General features: G+C 41.7%; 1 protein-coding gene across 1 annotated transcript in view; it reads left to right on the forward strand.

Annotated features, from left to right (window-relative positions):
- The first annotated feature begins 225 nt into the window (after positions 1–225).
- Positions 226–13,736, forward strand: part of chsy1 (chondroitin sulfate synthase 1) — an 89,267-nt gene continuing 75,756 nt past the window's right edge. The window contains exons 1-2 of the mRNA XM_033631468.2: positions 226–946; positions 12,014–12,509. Of these exons, the coding sequence (XP_033487359.1) occupies positions 636–946; positions 12,014–12,509 (807 nt within the window). The 5' untranslated portion in view covers positions 226–635. The remainder of the gene's footprint in view (positions 947–12,013; positions 12,510–13,736) is intronic.

A 13,736-nucleotide genomic window follows, 5' to 3' on the forward strand; every position in this document is an offset into this window, starting at 1 on the left:
CATTTTAAAAACTTGAAATAATTCAGTTGTATGATCGTTATATAGTGACACTGAGGACACTGATAAAATAAAAAAAATAAAAAATAAAATACAGACTGGAGTAAAAAAAATAAAGTACTTCCGGCCCCTCCCACTTCAAAGGATTCCTCCAGCCAGTCAGAGCGTTCCTACGGGGAGCCCGTTGGGTCAAACCAGTGTTAAACCCTTTTCGACCAGCGTTCTCGTAGTCCGACTCCGACATTCTTCCTATGGTGAGATAATGGCGAGAATGGGGCCGTTATTGAAGGCGAAGAGAAAGGCTGCTGCATTTGTCTCTCGGCTGTGAGGCGTGCCGGTGCTCGGTGGTGACGGACCGGTGGATGAGCGGAGGAAGCGGCGGCACTGAACGGTTCAGGTGGCGGCTTCAAGGAGACTGCTGTGATGCTACGTAGGCAACTGGAAGAAAAGGGCTTTTCTACTATGAGAGAGTGTGTGTGAGCCCGGTTTTTCTCTGGACACACGGGAGCTCTACCGATCTGCTTTTTGTTGCTTTTAGTTATTTATTTCATTTACTGGTTTGTTTTCACCGACGCGCTGTTTTTAGGATAACGGTTACGGCGAGGATACACGGCGGCGAGCTGGTGAAGTTTTGGGGAATGGCAGGTCGAAGCCGAAGAGCATGGTTTAGTGTTCTGCTGGGACTGGTGGTCGGGTTCACTCTGGCTTCCAGACTCATCCTACCCAAGGCGACCGAGCTGAAGAAAGCTGGACAGAAACGGAAGGCGAATCCCGCCGGTTGTGGTTTGAACGGGGGTCACAGACAGGAATACGACGGAGTACTGTGGCCACCGCAAGATAACGGTTCACCGGCGACCGAGAAGCCCGGCTCGAGGTCCAAGAATTTCCTCTTTGTTGGTGTCATGACTGCCCAGAAGTACCTGAACAACCGAGCCGTTGCGGCTCACAGGTATGTGACGTGTCAGAGGAGACACGAGCAGTTCACATTTGTCTCTCTGTGGCAGGTAACGGTCCACAAACCTCACCGTAACACCGGAGCCTCCTTTAGCAGCTTACCTGGAGGGACGTGCACCGGTCAGACACTTCGGTGTACAGGCCCCTCTTTACAAAATGTAGCCCAGGGTTCGGCAGCTAGCTAACGGCCACACTTCTACCATTTTCAGTGTTTGTCAGAGCTCCACAGTGACTGTTAGCACCCAGCCCACTGTGGGTCTATTAGGGAATGTACTTAAATATACCAACCTGCTGCATGGTGTGTCTGGTTTGTGCTCTCATAAGGGACTGTTCTTAATTTGTCAGAGGAGGAGGGGTGGCTGGGGTGAGACTTTGATTTTTATTTAATTTATTTATTTTATTCTGAGCCTCCCTGTCGCTACACATATCTGGAAGAAAATGCATGACCCTTCATCATTAATTAGACTTTAAAAATGTACCTTTTGATGCTTTAAAGTTAAAAGTTAAACAGCAAATCCTGGGCTGCATTCAGCCCCGACAAATACAGCGAAACATTTCATTTAACAAAAAATGGTACCACGTTGAATGCTCTGTTGTGTTACGCAGATGCTCTGCTTTTTAATATTGCAAGGTTTTATTTAATTCAATTTAAAAAGGGGCTTTATTGGCACAAGCAGCAGTCATTTATGTTGCCAAAACAAGTGTGAAATTAAAAAAAAATGTATGTGCAATGATTTATACACACGTCACTGCTAAATGGTTACCCACCCATGATTCACACCTCAAAGCCTGTCACACCATTTTGAGGACACATGCCATTCAACCTGGAAACTGTAGATACATGATGCACGCTGTTTTGAGATTGAACCTACCCCTGGAGTTGAAAAAAGCCCTGCACACTTTTTATTCATGCACACAGTTTATTTTTGACCAAATTTGAAATGAGACGTAGAATAAAGTGATTTTGATGAAATATCGCAATTTTAAGCTCAGATTTGGTTATGCTTTCTTCCCTGACCCAAGCGGTTGTCACTTATGATGTGTCCAAGGACCATTAGAAATTTAAAAATAGTGTTTACCGTTTCTGGCTGTGATAAATGGTGTAATTTTAGCAATATTTGGGTTTGGAAGGCATGTTTCCTTTTAAAAATTTGCAGTAAATAAATGAAAAATACAACCATTTAAATTTGAATGTGCCTCCTCTAAAGCCAAAATAAAAACCACAAGTCCCTCCCCAGTGTTTAAAACATTTGCACTACCCTTCATCCCTCATAATTAACGAACAGTTTCTAAGCTGAAATGACTAGAACAACCGGGTGATTCATCAGAAACTCAAATAACGTTTCACCAGGTAACAGTTACAGGGTGTCCACAGGTCCTTAAAAACTCTTTGAATGTCTTAAATTAAATGATACAACAATAAAGCCTTAAAAGTCATTAAATAGTCTTGAATTTGTGAGGTCATAACTACTACAAACACTTTATCTAATTTAATTTACCCATGTTTTAATTTCTTTTTGTGAAAATGAGTGAAGCCTTTCTAGAAGTCCACATGTTACAAATTTTTTAAAAACCTATAATACTGTCATTTTACTTCACTCATTCATTTTGACTGACTTAACTCACTGTGATAACCATATTCCTACACAACACTTACCTCTGCACAAGACCACATATATACTACTCACCTGCAGTGCTTGCCTGTGATGCTCTCTAAACTTAAATGTCTGATACCTGTAGACACCCTGTGTTAGCTTTGTACTGTTAAACTGCCATCAAAACCCCTTAAAATCCAGTTTCCCTGTTTGTCACCTCAAGTAGCTCTTGCTACAAAAATCATCGTCCACCCCGTGTGAGAGTATCAGAAATACTGTGCATCACACTGTGCCTCCTCTTTGAAGCTATATGATGTTAACACATTGAAATATTTAAACCGAGACCCATGTTTTTTTTAACGGCTGAACCCTTCCATTAGAATAAAATGTTCTTCATGTCTGCTGCAGAATTTTTGACACATATCTCCATACTTTATCCTGACAGATTTATTTGCAAACTTTGAGATAAGACTGCAACTAAAAAAAAACAGTCAGAAAATAGATAGACATAATCACAACCTCCCAGAGTCCTGGGTCACTGGTTCTCAACCTGGGGGTCCTGACCCCTGCTGTGGGTCATGGACCACCCTGGTGGACGATAATGACATATTCTGTTAAATTCTAAACCTTACAGGATGAGGCATGGTGAAGACAAGCTTTTTTCGCAGAGCCTTCCCTCTCTTTTAAACAGCCTTGCCTTGTATTAGAAAAGTACGCACTTAAAACAACCAAACAGCTAATGTAACAACGGCCAAGCGTCAAGGAGAAAACACTGAATTTGTCAAAAAAGAAGCCTAGTAAGTGTGTATAATTGTTGAAAATTCAAAAAGTAGATGATACAGACAAAGACTGGTATAAAAAGTTTTTAAAAATGTCACGAAAACTAATTTCTGATTTAATATTCACAGGAAAAATCTGCACAAAATTCATCGCTCCATTTACACAAACTTACTGCAGATATTAGTTTCACTGTTTGGATTAATTGTACAGTTTATCAGTTGTTCTTTACTCTTATTGTTATGCATTGATGGTAATATGAAATATCCATAAAATATGTCACTTAGTCAGGGGTTTACTCAATGGTAGAAAAGGGCTCCCTTAAGGAAAGTGGTTGGGCACCACTTCCAAAGTGGCATCTTTAACTGTCTTGTTTTGTTACACTTACAGTCAAAAACCCAAATATATTCAGTGAGAATATTTGACTGTCTCGTTTACACACGGCTGATATTTAAATATTTTTCCCTCAGTGACTAATTGAGTCATTGACTAACTGCTTCAGCTCTAGGATCTCTCACAGCATCTAAAACCAAGCTCTGTGGGTTTTAACAGAGTTTGTCTGCACAGTGTGAGTTTGCACTGACTGACCCACGGGCACGTCCACCATACGAGGTCTGCAGAGCTGCTCAGACAGTAGGCTAACCAGGGCTTCTCAAACATTCTCATTTCAGCAGCCACCTGATAGAACCACATCACAGATCTGACCCAGTGCTGGCATTTCCTCCCTGTGCTACATGCAATATATTTAGTTCTGGAGAGGCAAATGTCCTGTCATTTCCACTGAACATGTCTGGGACCTCATAGGAGCTCATGACTCTCATGGAGTCATTATTGAGTCCTGCACTGATTATGTTAAAGGCCAAAAATAAGCTGGTGTTTTCTTCAAAGAACAACATAAAGAAGCAGATACCAAGCCCATGGGGAGTGTTGTATAGGGGAACGCAGCCTAGATTAAGAATTCCAATATGTTATTTAGTAGTCTAGTTAAGTTAAATTTAATCTTTGTGAACATGAGCTTCTCTCTTTTAAAACCAGAAACCAGAGAAGTCAGTCTCAATCTTGTGATGCCATGAAGTGTACAGTCTGGAGGTGCTTCAAAGACTGATTTTTTGGGGGCTTACAGAGTGTTTGTTTCCCTTTTTATACCCAAATGAGCTTTATTGAATTGTAGTGTTCTCAGTTGTGAAACAGAAAATGTACCTGTATACTCAGAATATTCCCCTGGGGGCTCTCAGTGTCATCTACAACATCTTCCCCAATCCATCGTCTATGGAGCAGCTCCAGACTTTGACCCCTGTGGCATCACAAGTTTGAGTTTTAGCACTCTAGTTTTTGGATTTTGGAGAGAGTTGGTCATGTTTACTCATATTTTAAGACTGTCTTGAGCCATAAGAATAACATATGAGTTTTGGAAATGGTCTCCCTTTAAAGAATATTCTGTCTTGCATACAGTGAAGTAGATCTGTACTAGCAGCTACAGCGAGGCTGTTGTTGCTTTCACCTTGTGAGTCAGTGTGTTTGTGTGTCATCATGGCAAAATGTGGTTCTGGTGACACCTACTATAGTAGAAACTACCACAGAAGCCTTTTTTGGGACTCTGTCTCGTGTTATGTCTGTCTGGGGATAGATTTGGTCACAACTGTGCAAGATGCAGTCACAAAACTTTATAGGTGTGTAGTTGAGATCAAAATGAAGGCCATGTTTGAAAATGAGTGTGTTCTGAGCAATGGTTCCAGAAGTAGGGGGGTAGAGGGAAGAGGCCATTGCCCACCCCACTCCCCCTTGCTTTATGCCCCAGGCCCACATTTGTTTAAAGTCGCTGATCGCGGCTGGCATTCGTCTGACGATGATAAAGCCTCAGGGGACAACACCCAAATTTCAGGGGTTCCAGTGTAGTCAAGTGGATATCTGGGTCAAGACTTCCCCTTCCCTACATCTTCTCATTGTTACAGTTCAGTTAACAACCTCAGACAGGTCCAGACAACAATTCGGCTCATCTCTGTAAACGGATAGCTGCATATGAATAGAGATGAATTAGCTCAAAGCTACAATAAAGCTAAGCTGTTGTCAGATGATAGCTGATGGGTTCTGAGATTACATTTTGGCCGATGTGTACTGCCACTGTTGCTCTCCATACGGACTGTTTATCAGCAGGCAACCAAAGCCCACTCAGACGTGATTGGTTAATACTACTCTGACCACAAACAGAAACCAGAATGCTTCCAATACCAGTATCTTGTACCATTGCCTACAGATTCTATGCAGAATGGTCTCTAGTTAAATCTCTCAGGGTACGTAAAGGAGATCAGGGATCAAGACTTGGAGTATAGGCAGTCAGTTCAAAGATCAGTGTTATCATTCAGATGTGAGTACATTCTTCATGTGGGAAACACTGGAGGTTATACAAAAGGGTTAAAGGTTGCATCTCCATTCAGGAGATCGTTAATGTCCAGGTCAGGGTCTCTGGTCACGACCTGAGTCTGACGCTGGTTGAGAGTTTTGTAGAAAAAGTGTTAAGCTGAAGGATCTCATCCCAACAGCTTATAGTCTCTATTACAGTGCTGCTTTCACAAGTTAGGATGAGTGTGTAGGCTAACTCTCAAAATCTCGAAATACAGTAAAAGAATTTCAGTGTTATCAGGCAGATATGTGGTATAGAAAGCAGTACTGATGTTTACACCAGAGGAATGCTTTAAGAGCTCCACAGGAGTGTATTTAACCTTCTCTCAAGGCTCTGATGCAAACAGTTGATGGTGTAGCAGATTACTGTCTGGTGAAGGCTGCTAGTTTTTCTAGTTTCAATGAGGATCCATCTGAACTGTGCTGTAAATGAGCAGTCCATCAGCAGTAGACGCAGATGAGTTGTTTATTCTGCTAAAACGAGATGATGTTAATGAAGCAGTGTGTAAGATTTAAGGGATTTAAAGGCATCTCGTGGTGTGGATCACAGATTGCAACCAGCTGAAAGTTCACCGTTTAGAATTCCTTCAGTGTTCATTGTTTAGGAGGTTTTCATAAGGAGCCGAATTGTCCGCAGAGGTCTCTTCCTCTCCAGAACAAATGGACCAGGGGTCTCATTTATAAAACAGTGTGTAGGATCCATACTAAAAATGTACGTACGGACAAAAGCCAAAAATGATGTGCGCCAAAAAATATTCGACAGTTTCTACAACTAAGCGTCCTGCGTCACTAATTGACCTATGGCTAAGTCCCGCCCTCAAACGCGATGAGCCAATCACAGTGCGTATACCCATTCCCATACACTCGGACATTCTCTGCCTGGACGTCCATTGAAATGCATTACAGAAAGTCAGTTTTGTTCGGTTTTATGAGCTTTTTCAGAGATTTGAAGTTTAAAAATGGTCAAACAGTGTGCATGGGGTACATGCAACTCTGACACAAGGTATCCTGAGAGGCTGGGCGACCAGGTGTATTTTTTACACTTTAAACCACATCTCAACCGAGAAAAGTGTCTCCTTTGGATAAAGTTGTGTGGTAACGTTAGACCACAACATCAACTCAATGTGAATAAGATCAACAATGATGTCTACATCTGTTCTAAGGTAAGTCAACATCGTGTTTGAGGCAACATATTGTCACTTCGCTGGAAAGAAATGTAAAGTTATCTTTAACATCTCTAGCTAACGTTAGCTAAAGTTAGCCTAACGTTAGCTCCTAGCTGCGTTGTTCATCATGTCACCTTGTTTGCTGGGAGTTCATTAGCCTATTTTGTTCTAGTTTTGTACTTTGGTGATCGTACATCATTGTTAGCTGTTGTCCAAAGGGCTCTAGTTAAGATAACGTTAACTTCTGGAGCTTAGCTTCATTAACTTATCTGTAATGGCAGAGATAACAAAGGTTGGCAAACGTTATGCTGAATGATTCAGTGTAAATACTGTAGCACCAAACTAACGGAGAGACACTCTTGGTAAAGATGGTAAAAAGGCCGTTATCCTTTTCTCATATTCTGAGCCAAAAACCTTAACTTCAGTGGCACTTTAACTTGTTGTCTTTGTTGGTGACGGCAACGAGATGCGATTCACAAGCATACACTGTGACCTATGAATTTTGGCTTGTAATTTAAGCTCTTCATCGACCTTCTCAACAATAAAATGATGAATATATCCCTCCAATGCGTAGTTTAGGCCCTTTTGGTTACTTCTCAATGACATCTGATCGTTATGTCCCCAAAAATCATCAATTGCCTCCTGTGAAATGCCGTGTACTGTGACACCTGCCATAGCGCCGGTCACTGAATGCTGATATTTTGTCCGAGTGAGAGGAGGGGGGCGTGGCTTAGCCATAGGTCAATTACCCGTCTCCAAAATGTTCGTAAGCATGGGTCAAAGTTTCTCACATCAAGTCTGTTTTTATAGATCACAACTTTTGCCTGGGAAGTGGCGTTCGCCTCTTTTGGGCCTTGTTTTTTGCGTACATAATGTTTATAAATGAGACTCCAGGTGATTTAAACTGGAAGAAACCCTGAATCAAACAGTATCATATTGAAAAATCAGTGTTTGCCGATGCTGCTTGTCGGGGAGGGGACGCTAACTATGCAGGCAGATGCGAAAATTCGAATGGGCCTACCTAGAGCCAGTGTTTGGTTTATCTGTTCTGAGCTACTGTAGAAACACTGGCAAACTCCATGTGCGAGGACCGGCTCCCCGTGTAGATACAAACAGCTCATTTGAAGGTAACGAAAACACAATGATTCTTATTTTCAGGTGATTATACATTCAAGACAACACACTAATTATTGTATTCCATTTCTGCCAGTATATCCCCCTAAATCCTACACACTGGACCTAAACCTAGTTTTTCTTTTACTTCCATTTCAGATGCCTAACACCTGGAGTAAATGCTTATTTTAGGCTTTAATGGAATTACCATCTGGGCTGAGAGGAAGTATAGCACTGTTTCTCCATGGCAGACATGCCTGCAATATTTGTGGTAATTGCAAATGCACCGAATGAGAGCGGTTCTCTGTTTTGTTAGACCACCACCACATGAAGTAAATTATAGTGATGAATTTAAAAAGCTAACAAGATAAATCTCTGTGATCCTTCTCTGGTGACTAATGCTCTTATTTTTCTTACATGAAAGATCCTTCCTGGTTTTAGTTGTACTTCAGTAGAGGAACAGTTTCAGTGGCGTTCTCATGTTAAAGGACAGCGTCACCATTCCTCAACCCACACTCAAAATATCTCCTATAGTTTACAGTCATGCTTAGAAAAGCCTGACTCATAACTTTGTCTGTCCTGTAGCATGTCTTTGTGCTCACACACAGTCCAACAGAAATCATTTAGGACTTTAAAAACCATGGTAATGATTTGACTGCACTGTGAGCTTCCTTTCTTTGCAGACAAGTTTATTCAAGGTTAATCCCAGTGGACCGTGTTCAGCCCCATGACTCAGACTTATGGAAGAAGACACAAGCTGTTAGTTTCTACTGAATTTGTTATCTTTTCTCTGGCTGACAAACAAACCAAAAAGAAGCATCTCCCATTTCTATTTCGAGAGTTTGACTCGCTGAGAAGTTTGGTGTAGCTACTGTCTGTTGTTTCCTGTGATGTATTCAATCAATCAATCAATCAATTTTATTTATAAAGCCCAATATCACAAATCACAATTTGCCTCACAGGGCTTTACAGCATATGACATCCCTCTGTCCTTTGGACCCTCACAGCGGATAAGGAAAAACTCCCCAAAAAAAACCCTTTAACAGGGGAAAAAAACGGTAGAAACCTCAGGAAGAGCAACTGAGGAGGGATCCCTCTTCCAGGACGGACAGACGTGCAATAGATGTCGTACAGAACAGATCAGCATAATAAATTAACAGTAATCCGCATGACACAATGAGAGAGAGAGAGAGAGAGAGAGAGAGAGTATTAAGGAATATGTCAGCATTGAAAAAGCTAATTTTCTACGAAAGGAAAACGCACCATTGCTTTGCATTACATTCTCTCATCCCCGCCTGTTTAAGCTGTGGCTGTGGCTTTTAGTAGCATGTGATCCCATTTATGCAGAAACCTAATGTAGTATGAAAAGACCAGTGTTTGCATCCATGTTTGCACCAACTTTATGGTTTTGCTCACATTTTAATTAAGCTGATTGTGTTAACACTGCCTTCGTAGACGAGATTTCTCTCCTTGGCCTATGAAGGGATGAAGATTTATTGAGAAACATAAACGTGAACCCAGTCTTAGTAAGAGTCACAAGAACCACAGATTCTGGTCATAGGTTTCACTCCCTTGTGATCATCAAGTCTCTTCTGTAGAGGAATTAACATCATACTCATCATACTCTTATCATGACGGCCCACCAGCAGATGGAGACATGAAAGTCAATACTTTTCAGCATATGTAATATTCATTTGTGTAATATAAGAAAAAGCAAGTTGGCCGGTTCTCATAGTTCATTTTAAAGCCGATATTGACATACTGATGACGTGCCGATATTATCATGCATCCCTAATATCGAACAATGAAATTTTTTTCAGATGGAGGTCCCTGAAGTGAAATCTTATCCAATGGGGGTCCACAATAAGGCTCTACATTGAAAGAATACTTAACCCACAAAATAACCATTCTATATTAATAAGTCACACTGTGTTGCATTAAATTTGTTGTTTTCTTCTTGTTTGCCTTTACCATGAACGAAGAATCCAAAAAAGATAAACCTTTTCATGAAGTGATGTCACATAGCAACACAACAGAAGTATAAAACACTTCCGCATGCAAATGAGCTCTGTTTGAGTTCAAATGTGTTTGTCTGGGTACTGGATAAAAGAGACTTGGATTACCCTGCACGAGTTGTGTGAGTGGTTTTGCTGTTTTAAAACTTGGTCCCCATTTACTTCAATTCATGAAGAATGTTGGCCTTTTTTGGATTCTTCATTCATCATGGAGGCATGTGAGGAAAAACAAAGTTTTCTTCACGAATTGAAGGTAACATGTGATGAGAAATTGACAAATACAAATGATCAGTGTGGGGGTCAAGTATTCCTTTGAGGCTTGTCCGCTTGTCTGGGACAAGAAAAAGCAAGTTGGCCGGTTCTCATAGTTCATTTTAAAGCCGATATTGACATACTGATGACGTGCCGATATTATCATGCATCCCTAATATCGAACAATGAAATTTTTTTCAGATGGAGGTCCCTGAAGTGAAATCTTATCCAATGGGGGTCCACAATAAGGCTCTACATTGAAAGAATACTTAACCCACAAAATAACCATTCTATATTAATAAGTCACACTGTGTTGCATTAAATTTGTTGTTTTCTTCTTGTTTGCCTTTACCATGAACGAAGAATCCAAAAAAGATAAACCTTTTCATGAAGTGATGTCACATAGCAACACAACAGAAGTATAAAACACTTCCGCATGCAAATGAGCTCTGTTTGAGTTCAAATGTGTTTGTCTGGGTACTGGATAAAAGAGACTTGGATTACCCTGCACGAGTTGTGTGAGTGGTTTTGCTGTTTTAAAACTTGGTCCCCATTTACTTCAATTCATGAAGAATGTTGGCCTTTTTTGGATTCTTCATTCATCATGGAGGCATGTGAGGAAAAACAAAGTTTTCTTCACGAATTGAAGGTAACATGTGATGAGAAATTGACAAATACAAATGATCAGTGTGGGGGTCAAGTATTCCTTTGAGGCTTGTCCGCTTGTCTGGGACAAGTGGATATTTGTAGGGCAAGTGAAAGAGAATGACTTCAGTTGTTCTTTTATCTCAGACATGTTAGGATGTTACATACCTTGACATGTTTCAGTGGAAACTTCTGCCTTCCTCAGAAGTGTCACTTGGTGGTGGTTGTGACGTGAAGTGACACTTCTGAGGAAGGCAGAAGTTTCCGCTGAAACATGTCAAGGTATGTATCATCATAACATGGCTGAGATAAAAGAACAACTAAAGTCATTATCAGGAACTAAAGACATAATGAACACCATTGAACTAAGTGAAAGGGAAATTTACTTGCCGCACTGGACAAGTTAAAGTCATCAAGCAACAACAACAAAAAAACAATGACACTCACAGTCTGTGCAGCTCATTTGTCTGGTATTAACTTAAATAATACATTTAGAATACTGATTGAAACAAATGCATTTTTCCCCACGATACGTCCAACTGGGGCGGCAGTAATTCAACCCATGGAGATTTGGCTTGGGAACCAGAGGGTCGGCAGTTCAAGTCCCTGTACGGACTAAGTATGGAGTGTGTACTGGCAGCCATAGAGGTGCCAGTTACCCTCCTGGGCACTGCTGAGGTGTCCTTGAGCACCAAACCCCTCAACTGCTCCAGGGATGCCATTCATGGCTGAGTGACCCCCCTTGTTGCATGTGTGTGCAGGCGACTTGCCTAAAAAAATTGTGTAGATTGAGACATAATAGAATAATTAACGAAATAATAAAGTAACTGAGAATGTCCTGATTGACCAAGTATTCCGTGGATTGTTTCAAGATCCGCTGCACTTAATCCAATCCCTGTGCTTTCCAGATGTTGATGAGAGTATTTTTGTCATAGGCCACACATGTTTTGTTAAAATTAATGAGAGGTGCATTTGGATGCATTGCTTTCACTGTATTAAATGATTTCCTGTCATTGGGGGTTGTTACATGTGACAGATAATCCAACATGTTTGTTGTCTCCCTTTATCTGACTCCATCTGTTCCTGTATGTGTTTACAGGACGTGGGCACAGACGATTCCAGGTCGCGTTGAATTCTTCTCCAGCGAGGGCTCGGACACCTCCATACCCATCCCCATAGTGGCTCTGAGGAACGTGGATGACTCGTACCCACCGCAGAAGAAGTCCTTCATGATGCTGAAGTACATGCACGACCATTACCTGGACAAGTACGAGTGGTTCATGAGGGCCGATGACGACGTCTATATCAAGAGTGAGAAGCTAGAGGGCTTCCTGCGAAGCCTCAACAGCAGCGAGGCCATCTTCCTGGGCCAGACAGGCATGGGGGCCCGGGACGAGCTGGGGAAACTGGCCCTGGAGCCCGGGGAGAACTTCTGCATGGGGGGGCCAGGGGTCATCATGAGCCGCGAGGTCCTCAAGAGGATGGTGCCCCACATCCGAGAGTGTCTCCAGGAGATGTACACCACCCATGAGGATGTGGAGGTGGGCCGGTGTGTCAGGAGGTTCGCGGGAGTCCAGTGTGTGTGGTCATATGAGGTAAGATGGCTTTATTTTGTTTTCATATCGAATTTTTTGTGTTCTAAACAGACACAGAACTCATCTAGACTCGACGCTTAGGGATGCTTATATTGAAAAATCTGGTGTATTGGGTTGTAAACTGTCTACACCAGAGGTTCTTCAGACTGTGAGATGAAGGCACAGGAGAGTCAAAGGAAGCCAAATAGAATTTTAATAAAGGAATTCAGATTCTGGTGAGCTCATTCATGGCATCATGCCATCTATTCATGACTTTTTCTGTGCATTTTTCTCAGCATGAAAATGATGAAATGCTTCGCTGCTGTTTCATACCAGTATTCACTTTGATAACTAGTGAACGTCAATACTAAGCTAGTTATTGTTGCTTCATAACAGCTGGTGCTGGGATGTATATGGGGAGGGGATTCTGATGCCCTGGTGGCCTCTTTATCCCTCCATGATTCCAGTTTATCACAACTTGAGTTTTGTACTTCAGTGGCGCAGATCTGTAGCATAACTAATGCTGCTGCTTGTTAGAAATTCAGCCTTTTATGCAGCTGAGATGAGGTGTACTTCAGTAAACACCTGGGGCATGAGAAACCATGCTGATAGAGAATTTCATCAAAGTAAAGCAGTACAGATAGTGTAGGCGATAACTACATACTTTCTGGTCACAGCCTCGTTCTGTGCTAGGGACCTAAAGATGCTTCAGGTTAATGCAGTCGACACTGTAACTGCCTCATGACACCCTCAAGTCTCTGCTGCTGCTGGCTAAATGCTGCATCGCAGCTCATTATACAGGAATCTAACGCAGTGTAATTCGACACCAGCACACAGCCCCACACTTGAAAGTGACAAAAGAGTTGAATCAACGTCATTTTGACAAAGTGTCAACAAACCTGAACATTAGAGGCTTCAGAGCAGGATGATTTACTGCAGGACTGTTGTAGGAATGTATGACACTGTGAAGGTGTGCAGATGGTGATGAAATGGTAACTACAGTGAATCATGAAGGATGTGGTATGTGGCTGTTAAAGCTCAGGGAGTGTGGAGCGCTGCTGGAGGAGAATAGTTGTGTTATAGCTTTTGTTAAAGGTGCTTTGATGGCTCGCTCACTTATCTATCAGAATGGCATTTTGAATGGAAATGTCTCTCCCATAGAAATAAAATGAGAGTATAGCAGACATTTCCATTCAAATTAACATAGCATTTACCATTGGTGGTGTTTTATGATGGAGGTTTTTTTTT

The sequence above is a fragment of the Epinephelus lanceolatus genome, chromosome 2 (assembly GCF_041903045.1).
Source record: "Epinephelus lanceolatus isolate andai-2023 chromosome 2, ASM4190304v1, whole genome shotgun sequence".
Classification (NCBI taxonomy): Eukaryota; Metazoa; Chordata; class Actinopteri; order Perciformes; family Serranidae; genus Epinephelus; species Epinephelus lanceolatus.